Source organism: Carettochelys insculpta, chromosome 1 (genome assembly GCF_033958435.1).
Source record: "Carettochelys insculpta isolate YL-2023 chromosome 1, ASM3395843v1, whole genome shotgun sequence".
Classification (NCBI taxonomy): Eukaryota; Metazoa; Chordata; order Testudines; family Carettochelyidae; genus Carettochelys; species Carettochelys insculpta.
This window is the reverse complement of record NC_134137.1, coordinates 213,457,587-213,470,441: the sequence shown is the minus strand read 5'-3', so window position 1 is coordinate 213,470,441 and position 12,855 is coordinate 213,457,587. Positions and strand designations below refer to the sequence as shown.

At 47.8% G+C, this 12,855-nt stretch overlaps 1 protein-coding gene across 1 annotated transcript in view; it reads right to left on the bottom strand.

The window, feature by feature from the left end:
• The window catches only part of MORC1 (MORC family CW-type zinc finger 1), a 138,747-nt gene that overhangs the window by 50,867 nt on the left and 75,025 nt on the right, over positions 1 to 12,855 (bottom strand). Inside the window, exon 18 of the mRNA XM_074983521.1 lies at positions 3,966 to 4,034. Coding sequence (XP_074839622.1) covers positions 3,966 to 4,034 — 69 coding nt within the window. The remainder of the gene's footprint in view (positions 1 to 3,965; positions 4,035 to 12,855) is intronic.

The following is a 12,855-nucleotide window of genomic DNA, read 5'->3' as shown; positions in this document are numbered from 1 at the left end:
TTTCCAGGTGTGAAACCTATTCAAACTTTGAGAAATCTCAGAATTATTTAATAATGGGTGTATTACTGCTTTTGCCTTCTGCTTTTTAGGTAATAATACCCAGAAGATGCATTTTTAATTACATAATTTCCATGAAATGCTGAAATATCCACAGTTCAGTTCTAGTTGTGTTCCTAATTATCCAGAGGGAGTGCCCATTTTGCAGATGCCATTTCCACTTGCAAAAGTTGAACTTGCAACTGGATTGTGAGTGCAAATACGGATCCTCATACCCTTAGCTGTCTGATTCCAAATGGAAATGCTTTTTTTCCACCTTCAGTCCATTGTGTGCTATTTGTACCTGTCAGCAAGGATGCCAGGCATCCGTCTTCTGCAAATTTGCTCCTGAATTTAATCCTGACCTTAAAATAAAGTCAATGTAAAATATCCACATCAGCATACTCCAACCACCTGCCCTTTCTCACTTAGTGTATGACCAGGAGTAATTTAGCATCAAGAATGACCATACTACATCAAACTAATAGTCCATTCAGGCAGATGTGCCATCCTCAAAGTATGTTCTGCCACAAGAAGGCAAACAATGCAGGAGGCTAACAGTCAAATGAGCAATCGTGTTTAATTTGATGTGTTTGGGATGAAGAAAGGAGACATGGGGAAAGTAACATTTTCTTCCACCTTTGTAGGTTTATGCCCTGAAGCATGAAGGTGGATAGCACCAGTACATTTTTATTCTTACCAGTTTAATTGCTGGTGTTATTACAAATAACAAGCAGTCCTATAGAACCCTAGAGACTAACAATTTATTAGGTCATGAGCTTTCATGGGCAAGATGCACCTCTTCAGGATGACTGGAGTATGAGTCTCTTTTAAGCTGTGTCTACACGTGCACGCTACTTTGAAGTAGTGGCACTAACTTCGAAATAGCGCCCGTCACGGCTACACATGTTGGGCGCTATTTCGATGTTAACATCGCCGTTAGGCAGCGAGACGTCAAAGCCGCTAACCCCATGAGGGGATGGGAATAGCGCCCTACTTCGAAGTTGAACATCGAAGTAGGGCACGTGTAGACGATCCGTGTCCCGCAACATCGAAATAGCGGGGTCCGCCATGGTGGCCATCAGCTGAGGGGTTGAGAGATGCTCTCTCCAGCCCCTGCGGGGCTCTATGGTCACCATGTGCAGCAGCCCTTAGCCCAGGGCTTCTGGCTGCTGCTGCTGCAGCTGGGGATCCATGCTGCATGCACAGGGTCTGCAACCAGTTGTCGGCTCTGCGGATCTTGTGTTGTTTAGTGCAACTGTGTCTGGGAGGGGCCCTTTAAGGGAGCGGCTTGCTGTTGAGTCCGCCCTGTGACCCTGTCTGCAGCTGTGCCTGGCACCCTTATTTCGATGTGTGCTACTTTGGCGTGTAGACGTTCCCTCGCAGCGCCTATTTCAATGTGGTGCTGCGCAACGTCGATGTTGAACGTCGACGTTGCCAGCCCTGGAGGACGTGTAGATGTTATTCATCGAAATAGACTATTTCGATGTCGCTACATCGAGGCTTCACGTGTAGACGTAGCCCTACTGCTTTTAGATGTTTCATTTCTTCCAGATTCTACAAGAAATACTGGGCAAACAACTGTAGCTGGTATTACCACCGTACTGTTTTCAAAACAGCATAAACCCTTCTACTCCAATCCACTGGTTTTAGTCATTTAATTGTCTGAAACAGTCACCTTTCGGAAAGAGATGCTACAAGGTCAGTACATCTTGGAGGGGGGAAGAGGGGAAAACAGGTGTTCAAACAGCTTGTATTTCTGAGAAGAGTAGGAAAGACTGTCCCGTTTTAAACAAGTTAAATATTTTTTTAAATGTAGTGTCAAATTGCTAAGGGATGGGAAGCTGAAATTCAGTATGAAAGCCTCCCCACTGAGAATGAGAAAACAATAACTAATAGAAACTTGATGGGAGCAAGGTAATTAGCAATCTCTCCTCAAAGGCATGACTTATAACAACAAGATAAGAGGCTATCACTCGACCCACTGCCAGCTTCAGATCACTCACACTTGAGTACAATGAACAGATGCAACATACTTTTTTTTTCCATCATGATCACCTCTGAGCAGAGAGAGGACAAAAAATGCTTATGTATTACAACATATGAGTAATCCTCTACCCAATGTAAGTATTTTACAGATGCTCTCCCTGAACATTAGCTACATGGAAATCCACTGTTCAATGCTACGCAACAGACATCTTCCCAGGAAGATACACAGAAAGTCCTCACTGAAAAGAGAGTGGCTGGGCAAATGGATTAATCTGGGTATTTGTACTCTTTAGGCTATAAACAGAATATCAGTTTCAGTGGGCACAGCTTTGTAACAGCTTCATCTACCTCTGCTGCTAAAGAACCTCCAGAACACATTTAGGACTAACGTATTAAAATACCCTTGGATCGCCTCCAACATAAAATGGATGGTGTGAAATTGTAAGCTCATGATTTTAATAGACGTTAACATGTTAACAGAAAAGCACAGGTTAGGAATGGAATGAGTACTGATTGTTGGTCAAATATTTGAGGACTGCTGCACAGTATCCTCTGTAATATTGAGTGAGGGTGAATTTTTAATTTTATAAGGTAATTTTTGGACACAGAATTTTATTTTTCTCTTAATTATATAAGAAATTTCCTTCTCAATTCAAAACTCAGCACTTAAGCTAGTTGGAGACTACAAACTGGTTGGAAAAACATTGCCAGTCACCTATTATTTACGTTGTCTTAGCACCTAGAGGCCAGGCGCCAACATGTAAGGAAATGCACAAGCATAATAGGCACAGTCCCTGCCCTGAAGAGTTTCTCTTGTAACTCATGTTTAAAGTAAGAACAGTTTAGTATTTTTTGGGTTCCCTTCTACACTCCTAATGCTATATGTTGTTATAAAAATTCTAATCCTTAATTATGATATACATTCTAATCCCCAATTATTCAGAAAATAACATCTTTGGTGCAGGGACTGTCTATTTCTGTCTTTGTGCAATGTTCAGTAGATTGGGGTTGATTCCTAGGCACCCAACAAAATGGGCAATAACGCTTCCTTCTGTGAAGTAGCCTTGAGCTCTAAAATATCCTGTCTTTTAGGGCCTCTTTTTTGCATGTTTTGTTTTCTGCTACAGTTATCCAAACATGAAGATGATGGAACTGGCTCCCCATGGAAAGCATTCCTTTGACTCACTGTCTTCCGAACACTTTTAGTTTTCTTAAAGAAAGGAAACTGTCAATTATATCGTAAAATAAACATTTCTCTTTTGGTTGGGTCATTTAACAAGAAAGCTCATATGTTATTTTACCTCATAACTCTTGAATTACCAAAGTTTGACCTTACTTAAAAGCCTGATCCAGAAATCACTGAAGTCAGTGGAAAAATTCCCATTAACTCTGAATGGCGTTTGGATCACAATCTTAGGGCTTGTTTACACCTGCCCACAACTTCGAAGGAGGTATCTTAATGAGGGTGATGGGAGATTATTAATGAAGTGCTGAGGTGAATATGTAGCACTTCACTAGGCTAATTCTCCCCCGTGGCAACTCTGAAGTGCCAGCATAGGTGTAGCCGCGACAACTTCGAAGTGCCCATGCTACTTCGAAGTCCCTTTATTCCCCAAAATTTTGAGAAGTAAAGGCACTTTGAAGGCACTTTGAACATTTCAAAGTTGCCACAGCAGAGAATTAGTCTAATGAAGTGCTGTGTATTCACTGCAGCACTTCATTAGTGATCTCCCATCGCCCTCATTAACATGCCCCCTTCGAAGCTGGAGGCAAGTGTAGACCCAGCCTTAATGCATTTGCAGATTTCTTCTGCATTCTAAGGACAAAATTTTGCCATCTATAGGTCTGAGGTAAATTAACATGTGGGACTATATTTAATTCTTTTTCTGCTCTGATAGTTTACAACAGAAAATAGTTATCCACAGGTTTTAGTTACTCACATTTATTATTAGATTTTCGCTGCTGTCTTCACACTGAGCAACCATGTGTGGCTTTATTAAACGAGATTTCTATAAAAAAGTAAACATATGAAATTTAGGTTTTTACAGTAATGTATGCCTGTCACAAAAATCAAAAAAGACTCACTAATTGACTGATCTTGTCTACTTACAAGTTCAATGTGAATTGAGTGCGCTTGAGTTTAATATCTTTAATACTCCCATTACTGTAGTGACAGGAGGCATTCATCACAGACATCAGTTATAAACAACCCCTTTGAATACTTCTTCCCCTCCCATCCTTATGTCAATTCACCTTCTGGTATCTGTTCCATATAAAATGAGGCTTTCTGGTGCAGCTATAGCTAGGGAGTTTGATATAGCACTGACTCTGATGTTACACTTCAAGAAGAGAGCAGTAGCTTTTGAAGATGTGTGGGTTTTTTTCTTAAAAAGAGGGGGATTAAGCAAAGTTAACACCCCAGATTCCACTCCCCAGCACCAAGTCATCATGGCACATTCTGAAACAAAAGAAGTCTGCATCAAAGACTGGTTTATTGGTTAGAAATTCCCACCAAATAACCCAGTGGTCAGATTTCTAATTCAAAAGACACTATGCTGGCTCGACAAACACGCAAGAAAAGCAAGTAAACCTAACTTCTATTTTCAGGGTCTACCCAGGTAAACTCTTTACAATCCTGAGAAAAATGGACAGCAATTCCCCAAAAGAATCCTGTTTCTCAGTCTGATCAGTAATGCAGTGAATTTCTTCTCTAACCAGGTACAACAGAATACCAAGAAACAGGCCCAAATCTCTATGTGTGCCACAGTCAGCCAGCCTGCCCTTACTTCAATGGCAAGGTGCCTCAATAATGTTACTCTAGGGAAATGATATAAGTGCAATAGCAGCTTCAAACCAATAAAACCATGAGCGAGGCAGAAGGAAATTGGGCCATAAGCCTATTTGCTAGTAGTTACTGTTATTTTGTTTAAATTAACAGCACGTAGCTATTAACAGTGTAGATGTTTATGTTATCATTCTCAAATTAGGACTACTACTCCACTAAAATGAAAGGGGCATATCACACCTGTTGAATCTATTTTTTCAGACTGGCTGACACGCAGGTCACTGCTGCATTCTCTTTGGGTAATGTTTAAGACTCATTTTGTGCCCCCACTAAACAGAGAAATACATTTAAATGTAAACTTGGATTATGGAGTATGGGGTATAATTGGCAGCCAATCTACCTTGTGCTCTTTAAGAATTAGTAGTAGAGTGTACATATGTAAACTTTGTACAATATATTATGCTACCATAAAAAACTCAGTAAAGAAGTGGTGACAAATACTTCAACCCTATGCAGTAACTTTGAGGAATCACTATGAAATTTATGAATGGTTTCATGTATGACTGTGTGGAAGTATAACATTGTATAAGTATAACGTTGTATAAGGGGACATGCTGGATACGTTGTATATGAGAGGGCATGCCAAAACATGTTACAAAGTATCTGAGGGAGCACACGTAGGGACAGTTAGCTTTTGAATGGAGAAGCAATTAAGATGGAGCCAGCACGTCTAAGAAGCAGGCATCAGAATGGAAGGTGTGAAGGGCAATTAGTTAAGTTAACTGGAAGCTGTTAAAGGAGATTGTTAAGGGTGGCAGGTAATTGAAGATACATGACTGGTCTCAGGGATCTGGAAGGGTGGTGACTAAAATCTTTTTCTTCTTTTGTCTGTAACTTCTCTGTAACTTGTTCTCCAAAAAAACTGTATAAATTAAGAGACACAAGCCCCACTCGGGGGGCTCACTTCTAAATGTATTAGCAGAGCAGCTTTGCTAATAAAACAGAGTGGTGTAGCCAGACAGAGTCTCCCCCTTACAAGCCAGCTTGCTCATTGCCCCCCCCACCCCGCCACTGAGGAGCACACAGGGCACGGAAATGGCTGCTGACAGCACAGTCTTTGATGCCCTCATTGAGGCCCAGATATGCTAGCTTATCGTGACCCTGAGAAGCAGAAAGTACAGCTAGAAGGCTAACAGGCCAGACTGTCAACATGAGGGGGGGGACCCTCAGAAATCACCCCAGCTGGCATTGATCAATATGATGCACACACACAATCACCCAGAAGGGGACGTGCCCCGCCCGCACAAAAGAATGTCCTGTACTCTTGTCTTACAAGTGCAAACTAAGTAGAAATGCCCTTGTAACAAACTGGAGTCACAAAGACAGACCAGTATGATCTGGCACCATAGATAAGAAAGAGAATACGTAACCCAAAAGGGGTATAAAAGATGGGTCCAGCAGAACTCTAACTTTGAGTCCAACTTCCTGCTGGTCGGGTCAGGTGATTGCCTCCCGAGGTCCACTACTGGGGACGCCCAACCTCGTATTCGTCTTTCCGCGGAATTGAGTGACCGATCCGGCTTGGCTACGCTGGTATCGAGAGACGCAGAGAGGGTAAGATACACCCATGCTAGGTCTCTGACTTTTTTTTGTGCACAGCTAAAGAATTAGAGCTCTGTAACTAGTATCAAGATATCATTGTGTTAGATGATAACAGATATCTTTGTATTGGATTGTAACGTAACTTGTTAACACCTGTACTTTGCTAGCATATAAGAAGTAAACAATAGCCTTTTGTAACCGCACGCTTATAACTGTAGCTTAAATAAACTTGTAACTAGTTAAGCTCTGAGCCTAACCATTTTGTTAACCCTTTTGTCACTGCAACACAGCTGGCACAAAAAAAGAACTTTAACCGTTTGGTTACTACAGCCTGGCCGTGGGTGAGTGTGCTAGGAGCTGCCTGCTCTAACAGTAAAAAACTGGGTTGTTTAGGACCCAGGGGAGTACCTCACCGCACATTACCTGGCCGCCGGCTAACAAGTGGTCTGATAAATTGTGAGTCTGAGTCAAACTTTGACAACTGTTTAACTCCCTGGCAGAAAGTTACATAGCCGTGTGTGTGGGTTTGGGGTGGGTGGAAACGTGGAGATGAGCTGCTGAGCTCAGGACAGCTCCAGAGTTGTTGCACTCCCTGGGGTGCCATGCATATACTCATTCAAACTGGGCTTTACAAAGACCAAAAGGGAAAAAAAAGGGGGTTGAGTACAAAAAGTGAAGTCTAACCTAACTCAAGGAATTCTTTTTGGCTAAGCATACGGTCAGGACTTTTGGTTCTAAGGGAATTCCTACCCTTGCTGAAGGACTGGAAGGGATGTTGCCTACCAGATATCCCATATTTACTAAATATCTAGGAACTTTAAAAAAAACACATATGGACACAAACTTGGGGCACATTTTGCTTTCACAATTAATAAGTTTGTCTGGAAATGCTGTGTGGTCAATGGCAAAATCACTGTGCTCAGAGAGAAAGCAACACACAGATGCTGGCCCTTAAGCACACTTCGTTGCTGGTGACATTGCAGTACCTGGCAGGGGGCTGTACTTCTTCAAAGCCCCTGGTCAGCAGAAAGGATGATATGCATCTGCACCAGTGGTGATTGGTGAGAGAACTCCAGGGGGTCCACTGGCCATGCTCCTGTCCCTCCGTGCAACTCCTCTTCATTCCAAGCCCTTGCTCTGCTCTTCCCCACCTGTGCCAACCACTTCCGGTGAATGCAGGTGCCATCCCTTCCTGCCCCAGGGCAGCATGGTACTAAATGGTGGTGGTGGTGAAGTCTGGGCACTGGGGGAGGGGGGGATGCATGTGACATCTTGTTCCCCCTCACCCCACGCATCACCCCTGGTATCCTTCCAAGTGCTTGCTGGGGCCCAGAAACCTTATGCCCTCTAGGGACCATAGAGAGGAAATACAGGTGCAGTTACCCTGAAACAGACAGCAGTATTGTCCAAAAGGGTGTATGCTGGCATATAAATAGGTTTCCAGCATATGCTCTATTACAGATGTAAAACAGCAGCAGTCTGATTAGGACAAATTCTGACTCTCCTTTCCTGTGGAATAATTTGGAGGTAGTTATACATCTAGCTAAATTTTCTGTATTAAATATGTAGGGTCACATTTCTATCCTCAGTACCACTGGCTTAAAACTGGAGCACGTCCATTAAAATTAATGGACTTATCCTGGATTTTCATTGCTGTAGCTAAACATAATGCTCAACCCATGAAACACAGGAATATTAGAAAATAATCACTGTAGCCAAGATGTAGCCGGATCAAAATGCTACATAATTTCCTTGGCAGTCTAAGCAGGTATATCTTCTTATGTAAACTAGTCACCTGGTGGAGTATGGCCCGAAATTTAAGTGCAGACAAGCAACAATTGTTTTGAAAATGATTGATTTTTAATGCTGAAAAACAATCTTACTATCACATAAGATAATATTACCTTGTATAAAGATTAGCTGTTTAGTAGTTCAAATGTGATGTTTCTGTCAGTATGGCTGCGTCTACACTAGTTGGCTACTTCGAAGTAGCCGGCACAATGTCGAAATAGTGCGTGTCACGTCTACATGCGCGGTGTGCTACTTCGATGTTGAAATCGATGTTAGGCGGCGAGATGTTGAAATCGCTATTCCTATCCAAAGATGGGAATAGCGCCCTACGTCGATGTTAAACATCGAAGTAGGTCACGTGTAAATGATCCACGTCCCACTACTTCAAAATAGCGGGGTTCTCCAGGGCTTTATGATCACCGCACGCAGCAGCCCTTAAAGCACCAGGCACCTGGATTTCCTGTGGCAGGAAGCTGAGAGCGTGCAGGCAGCAGCACATGCATGTGCCAGTCCTGCACGCTTTCCAGAGGCCCCAAACATCCCAAATCAGCCATGGCATCCAGCCGACCCCCCAAGCACCTCCAGGGCTCTCCCCGAGGGGACCCAGGGCCCCCGGCAGCCAAAAAGGGGGCCAACAAGTGGTGGGGCCCCTCCTGGTCGGAGGCTGATCTCCGAGACCTGCTGGGGTTCTGGGGTGAAGAGGAGGTGCTCCACATGATGGCCAGCAAGCAGCGGAATGTGGAAGCATTCACCAGACTGGCCAAGGGCCTGGCCGCCTGGGGTCACCCTGCCCGCACTCCGGATCATGTCCGCAGCAAGGTGAAGGAGTTGCGGCATGATTATACCTGGGCCCAGGACTCGGCCAGCCGTTCTGGGGCTGCCCCTGCCACTTGCCCCTATTACAGGGAGCTCAGGGCCATCTGGGGCCCCCGGGACACCTCCTCCCCACAGGCCACACTCGACACCGCTGCTGACGAGTCCCAGCAGGCCTTGGAGCCGGAGTCTGGCCTGGAGACCAGCCCTCGGGACGGCAGAGAAGGGGTCCAGCAGCGAGGAGGGGGGGCGCCTCATAGACTTTCCCTCCCAGAACACCAGCCGGGCATCCACCCACTGGGGTTCCCCTTACTGTGGCAATGGATGGTCAGGTATGTACCCCACAGGGCACACACCCCCGGGCCACAGGCACCAGACACGACCGGGAGCCTCACACACACCCCCAGCAGATCCCAACCCACAACTGCCCAGCCACAGCACAGTCCCAGGACAGCGACATGGCCATCATCGCCAGTCAGCACCCACACCCATGGACAGCACCGTGCCATAACCCTGGGGGTGGGAAGACCATGCAATGGGGCCACCCAACAAGGACACCACACCCACAGACAGGGGACTGAGACCTAGCACCCAAGAAGGGGCGGGGGGAATGGGCCATGGGCCAGGGCACAGTACTAACAGCCTTCCCTTCCCTCTCTGCAGCTGAACCATTCGAGGCCCCAGGCAGCCAGGCACCCTCTGTGGTCCCCGAGACCCCACCAGAGGTCAGCGACTGCCAGCACCCGGAGACACCCCCCAAGGCCAGTGGGACGGTCATGACACCGCCGGACCCAGGGGATGGCTTCCGTGGACGCTCAGCTCCTGGTGGCTCTCTGGCAGTAGGTGGAGGTGGCCGAGGAAAAGCTGTGATTTAACAGGGAGAGTCCACCTGGCGGTGGCTGGTGTGGCAGGAGTTCACGGGCGTCTTCTGGGACATAGCTGGGTCATTCCGGGAGGCAGTGGCCCAGCTCTCACCCCCTGCTGCCCCTCTGCCACCCTTCTTGCTGCACCACCTGATGCCCCCCCGCTGCCCCGCCTGCCTACCCACCGCCCTGCCTGTTGCCCCACCTGCCATCCCCCCAAGACTGAAGCCCACTGGGTCTGAAGATCGGCCAGTGGAGGCACCCGAGCTGTATCTGCTGGTCCTCCCAGCTCCCAGCCTGCTGCAGACAAGGGGGGGGTCTGTGACCTGAATCCGCTGGAGGTCACAACCCTCTACCCCCCCACCCCCCAGATTGATGGGCCAACAGCCAAGCCATCTGCTGGCCTCCCTCATTTGTATTTAGTTGTCCCCCCATATGTATATTGTTTCCAGTTTTTGTTGTGCACATACCACCAAACAGTTTTATCACTATTTAATAACCCAGAGTTTTATTTTTCAAAGAACCTGAGATGCTTGTTGGGGGGATAGTGTGCGGGTGTTGGGTGTGGTGTGCAGGAGGCCTACCAGGGGTGGCCAGGGAGGTGCTCAGAGGTTACTCTGATCAAAATGGGCCCACAGGGCCTCGTGAACCTGTACCCCCTCACTGTGGGCCTAGCGACTGGGTGAGGCTGCTGGCTGGGGGAAGCCCTTGCTGGCATCAACTGCCCTCTCCAGACAAAGGCCTCCCCCTTGCTCTTGACAATGTTGTGGAGCATGCAGCACATGCCCACAACCTGGGGGATGTTGTGGAGGCCAAAGTCCAGGTCGGCAAGGAGGCACCACCAGCAGCCCTTCAGGGTGCCAAAGGTCCTCTCCACCACCTGGCTGGCGTGGTTCAGGTGACCACTGAACCGCTCCTGGCTGGCAGTGAGGTGGCCGGTGTATGGGCGCATGCGCCAGAGCTGGAGGGGGTAGGCCACATACGCCAAAAGGCAGAGGGGCACCGTGGTGTCGCCCAGAGGGATACCTGAGCTCCGGAAGATGTGGGCATCGTGTATACAGCCGGGCCAGCCCACGTACACATACTGGAAGTGACCCCAGCTGTCCACCATGGCCTGCAGGACCACGGAGTGGTAGCCCCTCCAGTTTATGTATCTTCCCCTGTTCTGCTCCAGGGCGCAGCTGGGGATGAGAGTCCCGTCTAGGGCCCTGAAGCAGTTCGGGAACACCATGGCAGCAAATTTGGCAATGGCTGTGTCCAGGTCCCCAACTCAGACGACCCTCTGGAGCAGCAAGACATTGAGTGCACAGACCACCTGTGGGGAGGGGACACAAGCACCCATGAGGGTTTGCAGGGTGCCCCAGGCCCCTCTCCCTGGGCCCCCCCTCCCAGGCACCCCCCTTCCTCCTAGGAACCCCTCTTTCCTCGGTCCCACACCCGGGCCCCTCCCTCCCAGGGCATTCCTCCCTCCCCAGACCTCCACCTGGTGCTCCCCCTACCCAGGCCTCCCACCCAGCCCCCTCCCTCCCCGGTCCCACTCCCTCCCCAGCCCCACACCCAGGACCCCCTCCCTGGCCACCTGCCCCCCAGTGGGTGCATGCCCAGGCCTCCTTACCTCCATGATGATGGCCCACTCCAAATTGATGTCCCATGGAGGGATAGCTGTCCAGAGTGGCCAGCTTCCAGACAACTATTGCAACCCTCTTCCCCACAGGGAGGGCACGCTGCATCTGGGTGTCCTGGTGCCTTAGTGTGGGGTGAGCCACTGGCAGAGCTCCAGGAAGGTCTGCCGGTGCATGCAAAAGTTCTGCAGCTACATGCCGTCATCCCACTCCCTCACGACCAGCTGCTCTCACCACTCAGAACTGGTGGGGTAGCTCCAGAACTGGCAGAGCACCTGGCAGGGGAGGAACAGAGGAGCCCGATGGTCAGGGGTGTCCCCGTCTGCCCCCAGGGAGGGCTTCCCTGCCAGGAGCTGCTGGGCGGCCTCCTGTGCAGCACCTAGCAGGGTGCTTGCTCCCCAGGTGACAGCCTGGAAGGCTTCCAGGTACTGCTGCAGCTCCTGGGGGTCCATGGCCGCTGTGCCTCAGTTTGCGAGAGTGTGGCTAGCGCTCTGCAGACCTTGTGTGTCTGGGAGGGGCTCTTTACAGAAGTGGCTTACTGTTGCCCGGGAAGGGCTACTCCAGCCTGTGACCCTGTTCACGGGCTTTTCTGGCCCCTTATTTCGAAGGGGAGAGCTTGTGTGTGTGGACACTCTGCTTTTCCTACCGGGGCAGCTCCTTTTGAAGTTCCCCATTGTTACTTCGATGGCACCAGCCCTGGGGGATGTGTGGATGATTCGCGTCAAAGTAGCCTATTTTGATGTCATTGCTTCGAAATAGGCTACTTCGACATAGTGTCCTCGCGTAGACATCGCCAACATGAGTTACCATTACACTATGGAAACATCAAAGGTTTAGCAAGTTCTTTTTTTTCTACCTTCTGAAACCTAAACATAAGGCTCAGTGCTGTATTTTGTTGGAAAGGTCCTTAAGAGCAGCACGTGCACAACGAATGCCATCTCCTTCTTGCCTGCTGAGAAGCCAAAGATACTACTCACGCTGTAATGGCTCAGAGAAAGAAAAGAAAATGGGACTCAGTATTAATGCTGATTCTTACCAGCACTTACAATTTTTTCAAGAAAAATGATAGTATTAAGTTGTCATAATAAAATGTACACACTTCTCTGTGAAGTGTGCAGAATATATGGAACAATATCCTGTATGCATTCAGTGAGGAAAGAGAAAGCTTTACTGATCTGCTGGAGTTCTTTGAAGGTATTACCTCTAAGATAAAGGCAAATTCAGTGGATGTTGTTTCATTTAGATTTTCAAAAGACATCTGACAAGGGATTGCAATCAAAGATGAGGAAAGAGAAACAGGAAGTACAATACAGTGCTGGAACAAAAAAGCTGTCTGAAGAAGAGAAGAAAACCC